The sequence below is a fragment of the Mobula birostris genome, chromosome 20 (assembly GCF_030028105.1).
Source record: "Mobula birostris isolate sMobBir1 chromosome 20, sMobBir1.hap1, whole genome shotgun sequence".
In the NCBI taxonomy this organism is placed as follows: domain Eukaryota; kingdom Metazoa; phylum Chordata; class Chondrichthyes; order Myliobatiformes; family Myliobatidae; genus Mobula; species Mobula birostris.
Window position 1 is genome coordinate 34,886,915 of NC_092389.1, and position 21,329 is coordinate 34,908,243.

Below are 21,329 nucleotides of genomic sequence, written 5' to 3' on the forward strand. Positions count from 1 at the left end.
TTGACACCAGATGATGTCGAGACTAGCACGGGATTTGAATTTAAGTGAGGGAGAGTTGCACAGCGTCAGCCTCACTCTCCCTTCCCAATTCCCATCTGGATCCAGTGGCAAGACAGAGTCAGGACGACTGGAGATGAAACTAAGCGCAGTGGATGACCAGGACGTCTTCTGTGTCTTGTCCCGCTCTACACATTCCACAACGCTTGCAGAGACCGCCTTCTTGACTGTTGGACCTTCCATTGGTCTCGTCCACTCAATCTGCTGGAGTCTGTCTTCACATGCTGCGATAGACAACTCCCTATCTCACCGAGGGTTTGAGACCCGTCGGCTACCCTCACCTGGTTTAGCCGGCTTGTCGAAGCCGTTGCCCGGGGTGTGGCCGCTGTCACATGCAAACAGCTACGGGGAGCCACAGGTGAGAGCTGAGTGCCAGGTGGGGACCAAAGGTGGACTAACTACCTTGAAAAGGACATGACATGTTCCCCCACCAGAGGTGCTACCCCTCCCTGACACCCCATACACCTCAAATCAATGACATATAACATGAACTGCAGTAAAGTAGTGACCCTATTACAGCTCAAGGTGTCAGAGTTCAAAGTTCAATTTCAGCATCATCTGTAAGGATTCCATGGAATGTGTGGGGTTCCTCCGGGTCCTCCGGTTTCCTTCCACAGTCCAAAGATGTGGGTAGGTTAATTGGTCATTGTAAATTGTCTTTTGATTAGGTTAGGGTTAAATCGAGGTTGTTGGGGGTTGTGAGACTGTGTGGCTCAAAGGACCAGAAGGGCCTACTCCATGCTGTAATGCTAAATAAATGAATAAATATAAAATAGCCCCACGCTCAATGCCCTCTCTCTCTCATTCAAGACTCTTTCCTCCTTTGTCTCACATGGCCCCTTCACTTAGTTCCACCCTCTAGGACCCAACACCCTTCACCCTCACCTCAATCCTCTGTTCTTCATCCACCTCGCCTCTGTGGGGTAAGTCAGGCCATTTTGCCGTTGCCCTGCAGGGAGAATCTGTCTTGTCTCGTCTTTGCCTCTGTTGGGTAAGTCCGGCCGTTCTGCTGTTACCCGACGGATGGATCTGTCCCACCTTGGTGTGGAGAAGAAGTTGAGTCCAGGCTTGTGTAAGGATAAGTCCCGGTTCTATGTCTATGTACTGTCCTGTCTCATGTTAGTGTCATGTTAAAGATGAGTCCCAGCTTTTCGAAGGATAAGTCCCGGTTCTATGTTGATATACAGTTCTCAGTCTGTCTCCGAGCTCCAGCCTCTGAGTTATCAGCCTCCGCATTCCAAGCCTGGAGAGCCAAGACCCCAGCCACGTCCTGTCCTGTAGCCATGTCATGTCCTTGCCTAGTTCTGGAGCCCGAGCCCGAGGCAAGACCCAGGTCCTGGGTCCTTGTCCAGTCTCTGGCTTGGAGTCCAAACCCAGGCTCCTGGTTCATAGTTCCTTGTCCGGGTTCCCTGTGTCTAGTCCATGTCCTAGCCCAAGTCTGTGTTCTTGTCCCTGCTCCTGGTCTGAATCCTGTCACATCCCTACTCTAGTCAAGTACTGTTCCTTGTACTTCAGTGTCTGTGTCTTGCATTTCGGTCCGTTCCCAGCGCCCCATTGTGACACAGCGGAGACAATTCAGTGGTGAACAATAACTTTATTAATAGACTGCAAAATAACAAGCCACCAAGGGGTCACAAAACAAGAGAGAACAGAAACTAAACACAACAGGCAACAAGGTAAATTGTAGGCAGGGCGAGTGAGTGAGGAGCAAATGTTTGAGGCCAGCTGATTCGATGAGCAAACAAGGACTGTGGATGAGAACCGGGGTTAAATAGGCTGCAGGTGATGAGTCTGGAACGAGGAGAATTCTACTCGCTAAATGGAGACTGGGAGGTGTCAGCGGGAGCAGGGCTTACACACTCTCCTCTTCAACCGCCCTTGCCCTTGCTCACCCACCAGTTTATCAAACTCCCGTGTCGATCCGCCCCACCCACTTTTCCCTCCCCCGCCCTGTCGCTCAGCCCTGCCAGTAGGCTGCGGTCCCGGTGCTGCCGCTGGCCACGGGGAGCGGGTGATTGATGGGGCGCCTGGCTCTGCTCGCGTTGGGAAGATGTTTATAAAGGGCTGCGGGCGGAGCTGCGGGTCAGAGAGAGCGGAGCGCACTCGGGAGAAGTTCTCTGCGGAGATTCACGCCATGCAGTGTTCCACCGCATCGGGGCTGCACACGTCGGACAGTCGGCGCTACAAGACTTTCATGATCGATGAGATCCTGTCCAGGGAGAGCCGCGGGTGTCCGGACCTGTCCCCGGGCTCCCGAGTCGGCTTCATCGCCCGCCCGCAGGCGCTGCACTCTTGTGCCGGTACGAGCGCTGTGTCGGTCGGTCGGTCGGTCGCGTCGTGCGCTGCGCCGGTGTCCAGCGCGGACAGGCGTGCGCTCCAGCCCGGGACCCCGCCACCTGCGCTCTCTAAAACCCGACCGTTCCCCGAGATGCAGCAACGCTGGAAGTTTAAGTCATCCCGGGACGGCTGTGGTACGGGATCCGTAACCGACGGTTCCACACTGAGTAAAGTTCCCGACAGTTCTCTCTGTCAGATCTCCTCAAGAGGTAATACTGCCGTGTGCCTGTAGCGCGTGTGGCTGCACGCAGAGCTACCCACTGCCTGGGGACTGTCTACAGGGCCCCATGTCACTGAGCAGTGTGAGGGTATTCAGAGCCCCACATCGTCGACCGGGGACTGGATTCTGTGCGCTCCACCACTGAAAAGTATGAATGTATTGAGTGTGCCAGTCAGTGGCTGGATCCAGTGCTCCACACTACTGACCAGTGACTGTAACCATTGCTTCACGCCAATAATTTGTGTCAATATGGTAGGTTATAGGGCACACAGACATTCTGATAATCCCTATTCACCAGCCCTCCGCATCTAGGCAATTCAACTGCTCATCCTGATACTGGTAAATGTTGTAAGAGTCTCAGCCTCCACGACACAATCAGTACACTCCAGATGTCAACCACTGTTAAAAAAAAGTTCTTTCTCGGATCTGCTCTAATTTTCTTAACCCTCACCTTAAAGTTATGCTTATTATAAACACAAGAGAGTGTGCAGATGCTGGAAATGCAAAGCAACACACACAAAAGGCTGGAGGAACTCAGCAGGTCAGGCAGCATCTTTTGAAATGAATAAACAGTCGACATTTCAGGCTGAGACCCATCATCATGATTAGAAAGGAAGGCGAAAGTTGCCAAAATAAGAAGGTGGGGGAGGGGATGCTCATTAGTTCTGGACACTTCTGCAGGGGCCAATTTTCTTTCTGTCTGCACTATCCTCATAACAGCGTACACTTCTGTCAAGTTCACTGTCAGTGTTGTCTGCTCCAAGGAAAACAAACATAGCCTTTGTGTCCAGTACTATTGTCCACTGACCACCGTCACTGTATCCAGTGTTCACACCAAAGGCCAGTGTGAAAGTATCCAGATTTTCACAACTGTGATGAGTTTGACTACATATTTCCTCAAATCAAACAACATGTCAGTATCCAGTATACCACACCACTGACCAGTGTGAGTGTATCCAGTGTCCTACACTACTGACCAGTGTGAGTGTATCCAGTGCACCACACCACTGACCAGTGACTGAATCCAGTGCACCACACCACTGACCAGTGCCTCACACCATTGCTCAGTTCAAGCATAGAAAATACAAACCTTCCATTCAGCCCTCAGAGGGTGCTGTACCATTCAATCCTGATTGTCAAAATTTGGTTTGTGATTTCTCCTCGTAGTCCCAATCTCTTTTTTCATCATAAATGTACCTAATTCCTTCTTAAGTGATTTGGCCTCCACCTCCACCTGAGGGGGAGGATGCCACAGGTTCACACTCTCTGGGTGGAGAAATTTCTCCTTCTCTCCATTTAAAATAGACAACCTCCTCATCATCAGGCTGTGACCCCCTGATTCCAGATGGCTTCACCATCAGGAACATCTGCTCTGACCAGTCATAGGGTCAGGCAGCTCAGAAACAGGCCCTTCAGCCCAACTTGTCCACCCTATCCAAATTGCCCATGTGAGCTAGTGTCCTTTGTCTGCATTTGGCCCAAATCCCTCTAATCCTTTCCTACTCGTGTACTGTACCTGTCTAAATGCCTTTTAAATGTTGTTATTCTACCTGGCTCAGACACTTCCTCTGGAAGTTTGTTCCATATGAACACCACCCTCTATTTAAAGAAGTTGCCCCTCAGTTCCCTTTTAAATCATTCGCCTCTCATCTTATGAGGTTGACTCATCTCTGCTGTGGCCTGCAACTATCACAATGTGAACTTACTTTGGTGAACTTCAGTTCTGAATGACATTTGCTCACTTTTATTGTTTGCACATCCTTAGTCTCCCATGCTCCAAGGAATAACATCCTAGTTTGCTCCTCATTTCCCAATAACTCATGACTTTGAATCTTGGCAGCATCCCCATAAATATTCTTTGCACTCTTTCCAGCTTAATAACACCCTGCCTAGCAATTTGTAGGAAGTGACCTAGAGTCTAAAATATTAGAAAATGATCACACATGCATCCACTATTTCAAGAGCCTCTTCCTTAAGTGCTGAAGAATATAAATTATCAGGCCCTGGGGATTTATCAGCCTTAAATCCCACCAATTTCCCTACTGCAGCCTCACTTTTCTCAATGTAGAAGTTCATGCACTCTCCAGGAATTCCTCCTCTGCAGGACGGTTACTGATTTAGTTAGCCCGGTCTCTACGCAGGTTACAGTTGCAGGTGATTACATTGTGCCTTTTCACTGTGACTACGTTCCTCCAGTTCCAGTGGCCCAAGAATGCAAGTCCTTTCACTTTACAGCATTCCCCTGATCATGTACTTATCTGATTTATTCTTTGATTTCTACTCTGGCTAGCATGTGGCACTGGTCATAATCCTGAGATTACTGCCTTTAATGCCCTATTTTTAAACTTATTTCCCAACTCTGTATTCAACATTGAGGACCCCATTCCTCTTGTTACCTATATCATTGGCACTGATATGTACCCTGACTCTAGATTACTCCTGCTCCCCCTCTGAAATGCAGTGAGAGAGACTATTCTGGAATCTCTTACAGCCACAGAAACCATGGCTCCTCCCCTTACAGTTGAATCCCTTTCACTATAGCCTTTTTCTCTCTCCTCCACTGCAACAGAAATGGCCACAGTGACCACATCCAGTGCTCCACACCACTGACTATTCGGGCAGTATTCCGCTCCACACCACTGAGCATTTGACTATGTCCACGGCTCCAAGCCACTGAGTAATATGAAACCACATTCACTGAAATCTGAAACAAAAACCAAAACGTGCTTGAAACACTCAGCTGGTCGGGCAGCATCTGTGAACGTTCCTATTTGAGATTATTGCCAGTTTTCTGTATCCACAGTTATGTGTTGACCTTTGGAGAAGTAGTGGTGTGGACTCAAGATTGTTGCGAGTCACTTGGATGATAACTTAACCCTCCATCTCACCCATTTATTAAGAGCAACCAGCTGCCAAATTCTTTATTGCTACCATATTAAATGGATGATCCCTTTTTTTCTGAAACTACGCCCCTTGGATCCAGATACTTCCACTGGGAGAAGCTTCCTCTAACTGTCCACCCTGTTAATCCTCTTATACTTCTAAATTCCAATGAGCACAGGTTTCATCTACTCAGCCTCACTTCATACAGCAACTTCTTCATCCCAGGAGTCAACCAGCGAGCTTTCTCTGTGCTATCCCTAGTGCATGTGTGTCATCCTTTAAATATGGAGACCACAGCTGTTTGTAGTGCTCCAGAGCACCAGTGAAGCTGCCTCAGAGCTTCCTTACCTTTATACTCTATGCCTCTTTCACTAACAGCCAACATTCCATCAGCCTTCCTAATTGCTTGCTCTACCTGAATGCTTACTCTACATGTTTCATGTACTAGGATGTCAAGATACCTTTGGATCACAACCTTTTATAGTCACAAGTTAAATAATTATTTAAAATTCTTTCTTCTAATGTACATGGCCCACATTTCCTCACATTGTACCTCATTTGCCAACTTCTTGCCCTCTCACTTTACCCATCTACTGCACATCCTGCTGCAGGCTCGTAGCTTGGGTACGAGCCTCTCTCTTTGTGAAGGAAAGTTGGGAAAGATATTGTGTACAAAACTAAAAGAGAATACAAGACAAAGTAGAAATGAGCATGTTAAAAGAGAAATGAGAGAGGAAAGAATGATATTAATATACTGGGCAAAATAAAAAGCTGAGTTACAGACTGGCTGCTCTGCATCAGCTTGGAGTGCACTTGTTGAGTTAACTTATTGATATACGTCTTATCGAAAACTCAGGCTCTGTGGCTGGTTCTTATATACAAGTGCACATGTTAACATTCCAGGGTACTTTGCCTGTGCATATGGCAGCTCCTTCCCATTCCTGTCTGTCAACAATGACATTCCCAGATATAAGCAGTTGAGTTAACATGGACAAGCTTCATTCTATCACAAACAAGAGAAGATCTGCAGATGCTGGAAATCCAAGCAACACACCGAAAATGCTGGAAAAGAGTAAACAGTTGATGTTTCGGGCCGAGACCAGTCATCAGGTCCGAAACATTGACTCGTTTCCGTAGATGCTGCCTGGCCTGCTGAGTTCCTCCAGCTTGTTGTGTGTGAAGCATCATTCTATCATCGTGCACACACACACATGCAGATGCACTCATATATCCATGCTGTCTCCAGCCTGTCTGCTGTCTATCAGTGGGATACACTTTCACTCCCAGTCACGGAAGGGTCTCGGAGCAAATATAGCACCATGAGTGTCAATGTCTTCGCACATAGTAAGGAACTGTGGACTTGCCACCCATTTATAAATGCAATCTATTGTTTATGAAATTAACTATAATATAGTTCTGGTTCTGCTCCAACAGAAACCCTGATGTTCTAAGAGAAACTCATTCCAAAGGTTGGCGCAAAATGTTGATGCTAGTGTCATTATCATCAAGAATCAGTGGTCCCTGTAATAGCCACCCTCTCTGATAACGCATCACTACCTATTTTTGAAGTCGGTGGGGTTTGCAGACTTTGCAGATGGTAGAGTTAAGGTGTGAATGACAATCTAAATGATGGTGGTACATACCAAACTCCTATTACACAGATGAGTGACTGTGGACGCTGTGCCACTGCTTTATACTGGGGCAGACGGTGATGCAGTGACTCCTGTCCTAGTACTACAGTTGTCAATCATGGGTTACATCGGCAAACAATGTCACTTTCATTCTGGTTAAGGAGAATCATGCTTATCGTGTGTGTCCTCCGCCCTTCACTCTTCAGCCCTCCCTGCTTTAAGTGGGGCGTCACAGGATTTTAGAACTGCTAATGTTGCAACATTTTTCAACAAGGGAGGAAGGGATAAACCAAGCAATTGCACACCAAAGATTAATCGAGGACAACCATTGCGAATTTCTGCCTGACAATCCTGACTGAATTTTCTGAGGAGTTAAGAAGGAGGGTCCATGAATGCAGAGTTTTTGATGTCATCTACTTAGATTTCAGTAAAGAACTTAATAAGACCCCATGAGGCAGGATGGACAAAATAGTAAAGCTCATGGATAGAATCTAAGAGAGAGGGGAAATTGACTCCAAAATTGACAGTGGCAGGAAGCAAAAGTTTAATAGTTGATGGGTGTCACACGTGTGATTCCAAAGAGCTCAGTGTCCAGTGCCTTCCTTTTTGCACTGATTACAAATAATAGTTAATGTAGTAAAGAAGCTTGCAGAAACAAAAATTGGCTGTGCAGTTGCCAGTGATAAGGAAGACAGTCAGTTGAAGAGAAAAATAACAAATGAAACTTAAGTCAGAGACATGTGAAAGAATGAATGCAGAAATACAATAGGATAAAGTAAATGTATTGTAGCGCTCGGGAGGGGAAGTAGTCGACAGACCGCCCCTGCATTTATGGCGGCTGGCGCTATTTATTGTTACTGTTTTAAAATGTGCTCGTGGGATTGTAGTGAGATGTTCAAGTTCATTTATTGTTACATTTTAGGCTGGGTTATACAGTTATTTGCTTGTGCGTTTGTGGGTCACCCTGACCATAACCGAGGTGTGTAATAATCACCTCCCCCATCTGGATGTGACTGAGTGGGGTCTCTCCCCGGGTCATAGCGCCCGGTCTGTTTTTGTGTTTATCACAATAAAAATGGTTGTTGAGATAAACGAGCTTTTCGCATCTGTCACCATGGACCGAATGCTCGCCACATTGGTGTCAGGAGTGGGATTAGAAATTGACAGCACAATTGAAGAGCTATGATGTCAGATAGAGCACCCTAAGTCGAGGGACGGAGCAGTATGCCTCCCCCGCACCCTCGGGCTGGGCTCCTGAAGATGGGACGCTGACCCGGAGGGAGGACCTGGGGAACAAGCATCGTGCCTTCCCAGAGAACTCTGTCAGGGCTCACCGAGTCCCTGTCGTCAGCAACCACATCGACGCAGAACAACAACATTGGCAGCATCCCCCAGCGAGACCACCCAGGCGGCGCGAGACCTGTGGCAGTGAAGCAGCGAGGGCTCGGATCAGGACCAGCAGCAGCGGCTGAAGGACCTCGTGGACCAGCACATCCATATCTCCACAGCCAGGGACAAGGACTGCTGATGCACATGGCTGGTCCAACACCGCATTAATGCTGGGGATGCCCAGCCCATCCCGCCTGGCCCTTGCCAAATGCCAGGTAGCGGAGGTGGCAGTGGCTGGCATCATTGAGCCCTCTGACAGCCCGTAGGCAGCCCCAGCAGTGTTGGTCAGGAAGAAAGTTGGGCCGTGGTGGTTCTGAGAGACTACGGCCATCTCAATGTCATGACCTAGAAGGACTGCTACCCGCTGTCCTGAATTGATGATGCCCTCGACCATATCGCGGGTTCGCCCTGGTTCAGCTCCCTCGATCACCGCAGAGGCTACTGGCCCTGAAGGCTCGGCCCAAGGCTGCCTTCACCATTAATCAAAGGCTCTGGCATGTCCGTTTGGCCTGTGTAATGACCCGGCCACATTCGAGAGACCGATGGAGAGGGTGCTGGTTCACGTTCCACGGAGTCACTGTGGACGATCTCCAAGTGCATGCTGTCATTTTTGCCGATGCCCTATGGAGCTTGGAAGAGGTCTTCGCCACCATCCATCAGCCGAACCTGCACCTCAGCCCTGACAATGCCACCAGATGAAGTTCCTGAGGCACGTGGTGAGTGCGGAGGAGTGGTGACGGACCCTGAGAAGGTGGTGGTGGACAGGGAATGGCCCACCCCCCACGATGTCTCCGAGCTTCGCGGCTTCCTGGGGCTGGCATCATATTACCACCAGTTTACTGAGGACCACCACCATCACCAGTTCACCAAGGAGGGAAGGTGCTTCACTTGGACTGATACCTCTGATGTCGGCTTCGACCAGCTCCGATTTGCGCTCACCCAGGCCCCGGTGCTGGCATACCCTGATCCAGCACACCCCTTCATTGCAACACAGATGCCAGCGACAGGGGGCTTGATGCAGTGCTATCGCAGGAGGGGGACCAAGGAGAACACGCTGTGGCGTATTTCAGACACGCCCTGAGCTACTCTGAATGGAACTACTGTGCCACGTCCCGGGAGCTCTTGGTCCAGGCCCTCCACCACTTCCAGCCCTACCTCTTCGGCCGACGGTTACTACTTGGCGCGGACCCTGCATTGCTGACCTGGCTGTTGAGCTTCCGCGATCCTGAGCGGCAGCTGGCGCGGCGTTTGGAGGCGCTCCAAGATTACGGTTTTGAGATGCAGCAGCACTGATGGAAATGCTGATGCCTTCTCTCACCGTCCCTGTGAGGCCACCGAGTGTCGCTACTGTCGCCGCCTCAAGGAGCGGAGCCGGGGGGCAAGTGGTGATGGTGGCACTTCAGCTGGCAGCTTGTGGCGACCTCCGCACTATGGGCCACCAGCAGTTGCCCAGCGAGCACGTGAGTGGTCCCGTCCTGGCCCGGTTAAGGAGGTAGCTGAGCGTGGGATGATGGCCGGAGTGCCCCTGGACCCAGAGTCTTGCAGTGGGCAACGCTGGAGGTGAGTGACGGGTTGCTGCTTCAGCGGTGGCAGTTGTCCGACGGGGACAGAGATCTGCAACTGGTGGTTCCCCCAGGGGATCCGCACCACGGTGCTGCTGTTGGCGCACGGGCTGTTGGGGGCCAGCCATTTCGGGGTTGCAAAGACGTTGGGCAAGCTGCGCTAACACTTCTACTGGCCTGGGTACAGGCAGGATGTAGAGCTGTTCGCGCACTGCTGCAAGGCCTGCACGTCCCAGAAGGGGCCGGGCCACCAGCCTAGGGCGCCAATGCAGCAGTACCTGATGAGGGGCCCCAATGGAGCGCGTTGGGGTGGACATCCTGGGCCCTTTCCCTTTCATCGATGCCAGGGACTGCCTCGTACTCATGGCGATGGATTACTTCACAAAGTGGTCAGAGGCATACACAGGCCTGGACCAAAGTGCCACCACCACCACCTCTCAGAGACTCGTGGAGGGGTTCTTCTGCCGTTTCGGCGCCCCCGAGGAACTCCACAGTGACAGGGGCATGACCTTGAGGAGTGGGTGTTTGGTGAGGTCAGCCGGCATCTGGGAATCTCCAAGACACGGACCATCCCCTTCACCTGCAGAGTGATGGGCTGGTGGAGCACTTTAACCGTACCCTGGCTACGCAGCTTACCATCCTCGTCAGCCAGCACCAGCGCGATTGGGACCGTCACCTACCCCTAGGGTTGTATTCAGGAGAGCACTAGGTGTACACCCACTGTGCTCGTGTTCAGGCAGGAGCTGGCCCCTCCCCCCCCATAAAAGAGATTCCTAGGGATTGGATTAGCTGCAGCACCTCAGTGGCATCTGTGGGCCGTTCACGATGCAGCTCAGCAGAACCAAAGTGCAGCCAGCAGCTGCCAAAAATGGGCTTATGATGCCCACAGCTGGGGGGGGGGGGTGGGCATAAGTATGGGCCTACTGCCCCTCCTGGAAGAAGGGACTATTCCCCCGAGCTGAGGAGCTACCGAGAGGGTTTGGGAGAAGTGCTCAACCGCATCTCCGGTGTGGTATATTGGGTGCGGTTGCCTGAGCAGCAGAAGATAGTCGTGCTGCACCGGGGTCAGCTAGCACCGTAACGGCCCTTGGCCACCACTGGCCCAGCAAGGCTGAAGGAAGGAAGAGACACTCTGGCTGCCCTGCCTCTTGCCTCACCAAACCGTGCCTCCCCTGGAGGGGCTCCAGACACCCCCCAGCACCCCAGTCAGCAGCATCGACCACCACCAGAACTCTTGGAACTCTTGGACTTTGTTGTGAATTCTGGGGTAGCTGGGGACGGTTGACCCCTCAGGTGGGGGCAATGTGGTATTCTGGGGGGGGGGGCATGGTTGACAGCTCACCCCAGCATTCCTGGTGGCCAGTGTTACTTATTGATCTTTTTTAAAAATGCACTTGTGTGATTATGGTGGGATGTTTAAGTTCATTTATTGTTACATTTTAGCTTGGGTTATACAGTTACTCGTTTTTGTGTGTTTGTGGGTCACCTTGACTAACCGAGGTCTGTGATAATCACCACCTCCGTCTGTACGAGGCCAAACTGTTCTCTCCTTGGGTCATCGTACCTGGTCTGTTTTTGTGCTTTTCGTGATAAGAATGGCTGTTGAGTTAAACAAGCTTTTTGCACCTGTCATCATGGGCCAAATGCTTGCCACAATATGATAGCTGGGAGGATATTGAGTGCTGTAAAGGAAAAGAAAGATTATAGCTCCTTCGGTGGCCTTTCATTAGAACTGGAAAAAAGTTTGGAACAAGACTAATTCACAGTTGCAGAGATATGGGGAGGCATAGAGAGAAGTGAAAATGGGTGAAAATAACCATAAGATATAGGAGCAGAAGTAGGCCATTCAGCGCACCAAGTCTGCTCCGCCATTCCATCATGGCTGATTTATTATCCCTCTCAACCTCATTCTCCTGCCTTCTCCCTGTAACACCCTGACTAGTCAAGAACCTATCAACCTCTGCTTTAAATGTACTCAAAGACTTGGCCTCTACAGCCACCTGTGGCAATGAATTCCACAGATTCACCACTCTCTGAATAAAGAAATTCCTCCTCATCTCCGTTCTAAATGGACATCCCTCTTTGAGTTTGAGGCTGTGCCCTCTGGTCCTAGACTCACCCAAAGCTTCAGCATTACATCCTTGCTCTTATATTCTAGTTCTCTTGAAAAGAATGCTAACATTCTATTTGCCTTCCTTATCACCAACTCAACCTGCAAGTTAACCTTTAGGGAGTACTGCACAAGGGATTCCAATTTCCTTTGCACCTCTGACTTTTGAATGTTCTCCCCATTTAGAAAATAGTCCACATCTTTACTACTTCTACCAAAGTGTATGACCGTATACTTCCCTACGCTGTACTCCATCTGATATTTCTTTGCCCATTCTCTCAATCTGTCTAAGTCCTTCTGCAGACTCCCTGCTTCCTCAATACTACCTGCCCCTCCATCTATCTTTGTATCGTCCACAAACTTGGCCACAAAGCCATTAATTCCATCATCCAAATCACTGCATATAACGTGAAAAGGAGCAGTCCCAACAGTGACCTCTGTGGAACACCATTAGTCACCAACAGCAAACTAGAAAAAGCCACCTTTATTTCCACTCTTTGCCACTGCCAGTCAGCTTTTCTTCTATCCATGCTAGTATCTTTCCTGTAATACTACAGGCTCTTATCTTGCTAAGCAGCCTCATGTGTGGCATCTTGTCAAAGGCCTTCTGAAAATCCAAGTAAACAACATCACTGACTCTCCTTTGTCTATCTATCTTGCCTGTTATTTCCTCAAAGCATTCCAACAGATTTGTCAAGCAAGATTTCCCTTTAAGGAAACCATGCTGACTTTGGCTTATTTAATCATGTACCTCCAGGTACCCTGAAACCTCATCCTTAATAATTGAATCCAACATCTTCCCAACCACTGAAGTCAGGCTAACTAGCCTATAATTTCCTTTCTTCTGCCTCCCATCCTTCTTAAAGGATGGAGTGACATTTACAATTTTCTATTTCTCCAGAGCTATTTCAGAATCTAGTGATTCGTGAAAGATCATTACTAATGCCTCCACAATCTCTTCAGCTACCTCTTCCAGAACCTGGGGTGTAGTCCGTCTGGTCTAGATGTCTTACCTATCTTCAGACATTTCAGCTTCTCAAGCACCTTCTCCTTAGCAACGACACTCACTTCTGTCCCCTGACACTCCCAAATATTATGGCATACTGCTAAAGTCAGACGCAAAATACTTATTAAGTTTATCTGCCACTTATTTGTTCCCCATTACAGGTTTCCCCCGCCATCCGAAGGTAGAGCGTTCCTATGAAACGGTTCGTAAGCCGGAATGTCGTAAAGCGAAGAAGCAATTACCATTAATTTATATGGGAAAATTTTGTGAGCGTTCGCAGACCCAAAAACTAACCCACCAAATCATGCCAAATAACAGTAACATATAGTAAAAGCAGGAATTATATGATAAATACACAGCCTATATAAAGTAGAAATACTGTACTTTTCTACAATCATTACCGCACTGTTCTCCGTAGCAAAAATCTCACGCAAGCGCTCTCGGCAAAAACACTCTCTCCAGTAACCTTTAAGCTATGAAGCTGCCAAATCATACTAAATAATGCATAAAAATACACAGCCTATATAAAGTAGAAATAATGTATGTACAGTGTAGTATCACTTACCGGAATTGGGAAGACAGCGCCGAGCACACTGATGATGGTGCGGTAGGCTGAGTCGTCGGAGGTTAGGGTGGTGCAGTGGTCCCCACCCTCCAGGCCACCAACCGATACCAATCTGTGAAGAATGCAGCAGTCCAGCGGTAGCCGGGACGCACCCAGCACATTTTTAAGAAAAAAGCTGACATAAAGAAGCTAATTAATTACGTGCCGGACGGCACCTAATTAATTAACTTGTTTATGTCGGCTTTTTTCATAAAGATGTGCTGGGTGCGTCCCGGCTACCGCTGCATCCACCGCGGCAATGTATCTGTCCGCGGCCCGGGGGTTGGGGTGGTGGGACACTGGGGTGTGTCTCATCGTCGTCTGTTTCCATCAGGGCAGGCAGGTCATCTTCTTCTATGTCTGCCTGCCTCGATGTCCAAGGTCGAGGTTCGTCTGCTGTAGCTGATGTGGAAGGCTTGAAAAACGACAGTATGCTTGACTGCTAGCCTTGCACATTTTTCTATCATCTCATGCAGTTACTTCATGTTCAGTTCCTGGACGACTTCACTTTCGGTTCGTTCGCTACTGCATTCGGTTTTGATTGTTATCCTTTCCTCTTTCAATTGCATCATCTCTTCATCTATCAGTTCTTGGTCATGGGATGCCAAAACCTCTTCAACATCATCTTCGTCAACTTCTACAAGCCAAACTCACTTTGTCCTTACTTCATTCACCACGATCAATGCGCTTAATTATGTCTAGTTTTACACTAAATGTAACACCCTTACGAGCTCTTTTAGGCTTTTCCGATACCTTAGAACTCATCTTGCTAATGGCTGCTCACAGGCGCGTGCTTAAGCAATGCCGGCTAGAATGCAGTTCTGGGGGAGGAGCTTGGCTGTTCAGGGCGCGCGGTGTGCTGCTTTTTATCGCGCGCTGCTTTATTTCGTATCAGTAAAAACACCTTCTGTTAGCAAAAACAGGTAACTAATGTAGGTCTTTCGTAACAGTGAGGTTTCGTAAAGCGAACGTTTGAAAAGTGGGGGACACCTGTACTACCTCTCCAGTGTCATTTTCCAGCAGCCCAACATCCATTCTCCCCTCTCCTTTACTCTTTATATATCTGAAAAAACGTTAGGCATCCTTTGATATTTATAGTTCTTCATACCTTCATATTTCATCTTTTCTTTCCTAGTGGGATTTTTAGGTATTGTAGTGTTCATGGTATTGTAGGTGGGGATAAGTGGAGACTGTTGTAGTTTTAGGAAGACAGACGAGGTTGGATTTTCACAGTGAATGGTAGGTCCCAGGGGAGTGTTGTAGAACAGAGGAACCTTTGTCTCACCACACTCCCTCTCCCCTTTGTACTGCCCATCACCACACTACACTCTCACTCCTGATGCAGGGGTTCAACTGGAAGCATCAGCAATTTCTCTCTCCCCACGGATGCTGCTCAACCTGCTAAGTCCCTCAGCAGGTTAATTGTTGTAACATTTCTAAGCTTGTTCTTAGCATGAAACTGGGTGGGGTTTTGAATGGTGAGGAGGATATAAAGAGGTTTCAGTGTGATTCAGACAGATTGATTGTGCAGCATAATATAGGACATGCACCATTAACTGCTTGGATGGGAAAGCAGAGAAGTGGCCTGTTACTTAAATTGGGAAGTCCTGATTCATCAGGAAGATACTTCCCCTCATGGATGACTTTAAAATCAAGAGTAGAGTTTCAGGAGAAAGGAATGTGTATTGGGGGGAGAGGGTTCCTCAGAGGACAGCCAATCTTTGAACTTCTCTATCCCAGAGAACTGCAGAAATCATTGACTATTCACAGTGAGGGTGGACAGAATGTGGCTCTCAGGAGAATCATTACAGAAACATAGAAAACCTACAGCACAACACAGGCCCTTCGACCCACAATGCCGTGCCAAACATGTACTTACTTTAGAAATTACTTAAGGTTACCCATAGCTCTCTATTTTTCTAAGATCCATGTACCTATCCAGGACTCTCTTAAAAGACCCTATTGTTTCCACCTCCACTTCCGTTGCCGGCAGCCCATTCCATGCACTCACTACTCTCTGCGTAACAAACTTGCCCGACATCTGCTTTGTATCTATTTCCAAGCACCTTAAAACTGTGCCCTCTCATGCTAGCCATTTCAGCCCTGGGAAAAAGCCTCTGACTATCCACATGATCAATGCCTCTCATCATCTTATACACCTCTATCAGGTCACCTCTCATCCTCCGTCACTCCAAGGAGAAAAGGCGGAGTTCACTCAACCTATTCTCACAAGGCATGTTTCCCAATCCAGGTAACATCCTTGTAAATCTCCTCTGCACCCTTTCTATGGTTTCCACATCCTTCCTGTAGTGAGGTGACCAGAACTGAGCACAGTACTCCAAGTGGAGTCTGACCAGGGTCCTACATAGCTGCAACATTACCTCTCAGCTCTTAAACTTGATCCCACGATTGATGAAGGCCAATGCACCGTACGCCTTCTTAACCACAGAGTCAACCTGCACGGCAGCTTTGAGTGTCCTTATGGACTCTCACCCCAAGATCCCTCTGATCCTCCACACTGCCAAGAGTCTTACCAGTAATACTATATTCTGCCATCATATTTGACCTACCAAAGTGAACCACCTCACACTTATCTGGGTTGAATTCTATCTGCCATTTCTCAGCCCAGTTTGCATCCTATTGATGTCCTGCTGTAACCTCTGACAGCCCTCCACACTATCCACAGCACCTCCAACCTTCGTGTCATCAGCAAATTTACTAACCCATCCCTCTACTTCTTCATCCAGCTCATTTGTAAAAACAGTAGGGGTTCCAGAACAGAGCCCTGAGGCATACCACTGGTCACTGAACTCCATGCAGAATATGACCTATCTACAACCACTCTTTGCCTTCTGTGGACAAGCCAGTTCTGGATCCACAAAGCAATGTCCCCTTGGATCCCATTCCTCCTTACTTTCTCAATAAGCCTTGCATGGGGTACCTTATCAAATGCCTTGTTGAAATCCATATACACTACATCTACTGCTCTTCCTTCATCAATGTGTTTAGTCACAACCTCAAAAAATTCAATCAGGCTCGTAAGGCATGACCTGCCTTTGACAAAGCCATGCTGACTATTCCAAATCACATTAAGCCTCTCCAAGTGGGAATAAAGGGTTTTTTTTTCTAGTTTGCTGCTGGTGACTAGTGGTGTTCCACAGAGGTCAGTGATGGGACGGCTTCTTTTCACATTACAGTGTCAAGTTGAAAGCAGAGATGGGCACAAAGGACATCATCCATATGCCTCCATTCCTTTCATCTTCGTGAGTCTATCTAAGAGCTTCTTAAGCTCTCTCAAACTGCTTGCTTTTCCTACTACCCCTGATAGTACGACAAACCCAAACTAGTTCTCAATTTTTCCACACACCCTATGTACAGAGGTCATTGGACGGGCCCCAAGTGCAACCAGCATTCCTCCAGAGGTCACTATGTCAGTTTTAATGGTAGACTGTTTTGTTCCATCTGTCTTGAAATAATTAAATGCTCTGGCCACAAAACTAGGCTGTACAACACACACTGCCATAAATATTGATATGCTCCTGGTTTCATTTCATAATCACAAGCATATACTGTATTGTTAGCAAATTGGGGTGTGAGCGCAAGGTATGTATATATACCAGCAGTACATGGTGCAAGTAGCTGTTGGTCTGTTCCTTACATGAACTGGTACAATGTGGCATAGTTATCTGTGGACGATTGTAACTTCTCGGTCAATAGCACTAAAGTTTCTGATCATTCAGTCCCTGATGAAGGGGCTTAGCCCGAAATGTTGACTTTTTATTCCTCTCAAGAGATGCTGCCTGACCTGCTGAGTTCCTCCACCATTTTGTGTGTGTTGTTCTGGATTTCTAGCCTCCGCTGATTCTCTTGTGTCCATCATTTATGATCTTGGCTCTTTGTAAGAGATTTCAGTGAGTAAATAGACTGCTACTTATATTAGCAAAGAAAGTAAACCACAAAAATACTTCATTGGCTCCAATGATTTGCAATGTTCTGCATTGTGAATGGTTGTATGTAAATGCCCCGCACTTCCCGTTTCTACCTCCTACCCAAGATCCACAAACCTGCCTGTCCAGGTAGACCTATTGTCTCAGCTTGCTCCTGCCCCACCGAACTCATTTCTGCATACCTCGACACAGTTTTAATCCTCCCTTGTTCAATCCCTTCCTACCTATGTTCGTGACACTTCTCACACTCTGAAATTTTTCACTGATTTTAAGTTCCCTGGCCCCCACCGCTTTATTTTCACCATGGATGTCTAGTCCCTATATACTTCCATCCCCCTCCAGGAAGGTCTCAAAGCTCTTTCTGGATTCCAGACCTAACCAGTTGCCCTCTACCACCACTCTGCTCCGTCTAGCGGAATTAGTCCTTACTCTTAATAATTTCTCCTTTGGCTCCTCCCACTTCCTCCAAACTAAATGGTGTAGCCATGGGCATCTGTATGGGTCCCAGCTATGCCTGCCTTTTTAAGCAACACACATAAAAGTTGCTGGTGAACGCAGCAGGCCAGGCAGCATCTCTAGGAAGAGGTGCAGTCTGACGAAGGGTCTCGGCCTGAAACGTCGACTGCACCTCTTCCTAGAGATGCTGCCTGGCCTGCTGCGTTCACCAGCAACTTTTATGTGTGTTGCTTGAATTTCCAGCATCTGCAGAATTCCTGTTGTATGCCTGCCTTTTTGTTGGCTTTGTGGAACAATCCATGTTCCAAGCCTATATTGGTATCTGTCCCCCACTTTTCCTTCGCTACATCGATGACTGCATTGGCGCTGCTTCCTGCACAAATGCTGAGCTCGTTGACTTCATTAACTTTGCCTCCAATTTTCACCCCACCCTCAAACTTACCTGGTCCATTTCGGACACCTCCCTCCCGTTTCTAGATCTTTCTGTCTCTGTCTCTGGAGACAGCTTATCTACTGATGTCTACTATAAGCCGACTGACTCTCACAGCTATCTGGACTATTCCTCTTCTCACCCTGTCTCTTGCAAAAATACCATCCCCTTCTTGCAATTCCTCCGTCTCTGCTGCATCTGCTCTCAGGATGAGGCTTTTCATTCTAGGACGAGGGAGATGTCCTTTTTTAAATAAAGGGGCTTCCCTTCCTCCACCATCAACTCTGCTCTCAAACACATCTCCCCCATTTCACGCACATCTGCTCTCACCCCATCCTCCCGCCACCCCACTAGGAATAGGGTTCCCCTTGTCCTCACCTACCACCCCACCAGCCTCCGGGTCCAACATATAATTCTCCGTAACTTCCGCCACCTCCAATGGGATCCTACCACTAAGCACATCTTTCCCTCCCCCCTCCCCGCTTTCCGCAGGGATTGCTCCCTATGCGACTCCTTTGTCCATTCGTCACCCCCATCCCTTCCCACCGATCTCCCTCCCGGCATTTATCCTTGTAAGTGGAACAAGTGCTACACATGCCCTTACACTTCCTTCCTCACCACCATTCAGGGCCCCAGTCCTTCCAGGTGAGGCAACACTTCACCTGTGAGTCGGCTGGGGTGATATACTGCGTCTGGTGCTCCCGATGCGGCCTTCTATATATTGGCGAGACCCAACGCAGACTGGGAGATCGTTTCGCTGAACACCTACACTCTGTCCGCCAGAGAAAGCAGGATCTCCCAGTGGCCACACATTTTAATTCCACGTCCCATTCCCATTCTGATATGTCTATCCACGGCCTCCTCTACTGTCAAGATGAAGCCACACTCAGGTTGGAGGAACAACGCCTTATATTCCATCTGGGTAGCCTCCAACCTGATGGCATGAACATTGACATCTCTAACTTCCGTTAATGCCCCCCTCCCCCTCTTACCCCATCTGCTCTCTTTCTTTTTCTCCCTCTGTCCCTCTCACTATACTCCTTGCCCATCCTCTGGGTCCCCCTCCCCCTTGTCTTTCTCCCTGGGCCTCCTGTCTCATGATCCGCTCATATCCCTTTTGCCAATTACCTGTCCAGCTCTTGGCTCCATCCCTGCCCTTCCTGTCTTCTCCTATCATTTCGGATCTCCCCCTCCTCCTCCCACTTTCAAATCTATTGCTATCTCTTCTTTCAGTTAGTCCTGACGAAGGGTCTCAGCCCGAAACGTCAACTGCACCCCTTCCTAGAGACGCTGCCTGGCCTGCTGCGTTCACCAGCAACTTTGATGTGTGTTGCTTGAATTTCCAGCATCTGCAGATTTCCTCCTGTATGCAAATACAAATTAGTTCTTCAGGATGTTACAGGGCATTGTGTTTTTTTAAGCAGAAGCATTTTGGAAAATTCTTGGGAATATTCCAAACCAGCAAGATTGAGACTAACATTTAACAATATACTTAAGGAAGCTGCAGCCATGGTCCCTTGTCGTCAGAGTCTATTTTTTCAGTGATTTAGGTCAGAATTGTTTATGAAGGAAGGCGTTATTGAAAAACTGAATACCTCCTCATCTTGTCTCTTAATTCATGTTAATCCTAACGGGCTTCTTTAGGGTCATCATTGAGTTCCTGCCCATCACTCTCAGTGCCACACCTGTCCCCAGTTCTCACTGCAAGGATCCCGCAGTTCCTGCCTCCAGTGGCATCCTCCAGTGCAACTGGTTCAGCATCTCCCGAGGGCATCACCGCCTCCGGCAGCGAGTGTGGCGGTGATCAGGCTGCTCCTCGGTATAAGAAGCCACGGAGATGTCGCACCATTTTCACCGAACTCCAGCTGATGGGTCTGGAGAAGAAGTTCCAAAAGCAGAAATATCTCTCTACTCCAGACAGGTGAGAGCTTGAACAGAATTTGTGTGTGTGTGTGTGTGTGTGTGTGTGTGTGTGTGTGTGTGTGTGTGTGTGTGTGTGTGTGTGTGTGTGTGTGTAGCGCGGAGGAGACAAAGGAGACACCACCAGGAGTAAGTGTTGCCGAGGCCTCCAGCAGTGTATGTGAGAGGTGATTTCCAACAGCAGCTGTAAGGGAAGGTGGTGTCCAGCAGGAGGCTGCCGGCAGTTCTGCAGCAGGCTTTGTGGGACAGAGTGCATGAACTATGCTCCGTACTGCATCTGAGAGAGTTGTTGTGCTTCATGATAAACGACCCTACTGCAGGTAAGCTGATGTGTCTGTGGGTGCCACGTGAATCAGTGAGTGGGACTATGCAGGCAATTACGACTGTGTATCTGTTAATGTTGTTTCCATAGTGATGGGCACTTATATAATTCCCCCAACATTACAGTTAATCCTAATTTGCAGAGAACAGAAGGGAACATTTTTGTGGTTTTGTTTAATGGCAATGATACAATGGGACTATTTGAAACATCTCAGCAATTACTGTTCTCCCATGCGAATGACACATTTACCTTCAAGAAACCCACTCAAGAAACTTCAAGAAGCAGGTAGTTTTTTTTCCAGAATGGCCTTGTACTGTAATATCTGCAGTTTGATAATTTAATAGGATACAATGCCATAGGACAGTGTGTGTCTGCTTTTTTCTTATGATCATGCACGTGCTATCACATGTATAGAGTAACACACAAGCATATTCAGGCGCAGGAGTATATGCGAT

The 21,329-nt window shown here is 48.3% G+C and overlaps 1 protein-coding gene across 1 annotated transcript in view; it reads left to right on the forward strand.

Annotated features, from left to right (window-relative positions):
• The first annotated feature begins 2,031 nt into the window (after window positions 1–2,031).
• The window catches only part of LOC140185536 (homeobox protein BarH-like 2), a 44,738-nt gene continuing 25,440 nt past the window's right edge, over window positions 2,032–21,329 (forward strand). The window contains exons 1-2 of the mRNA XM_072238870.1: window positions 2,032–2,357; window positions 20,277–20,553. Coding sequence (XP_072094971.1) covers window positions 2,108–2,357; window positions 20,277–20,553 — 527 coding nt within the window. The 5' untranslated portion in view covers window positions 2,032–2,107. The remainder of the gene's footprint in view (window positions 2,358–20,276; window positions 20,554–21,329) is intronic.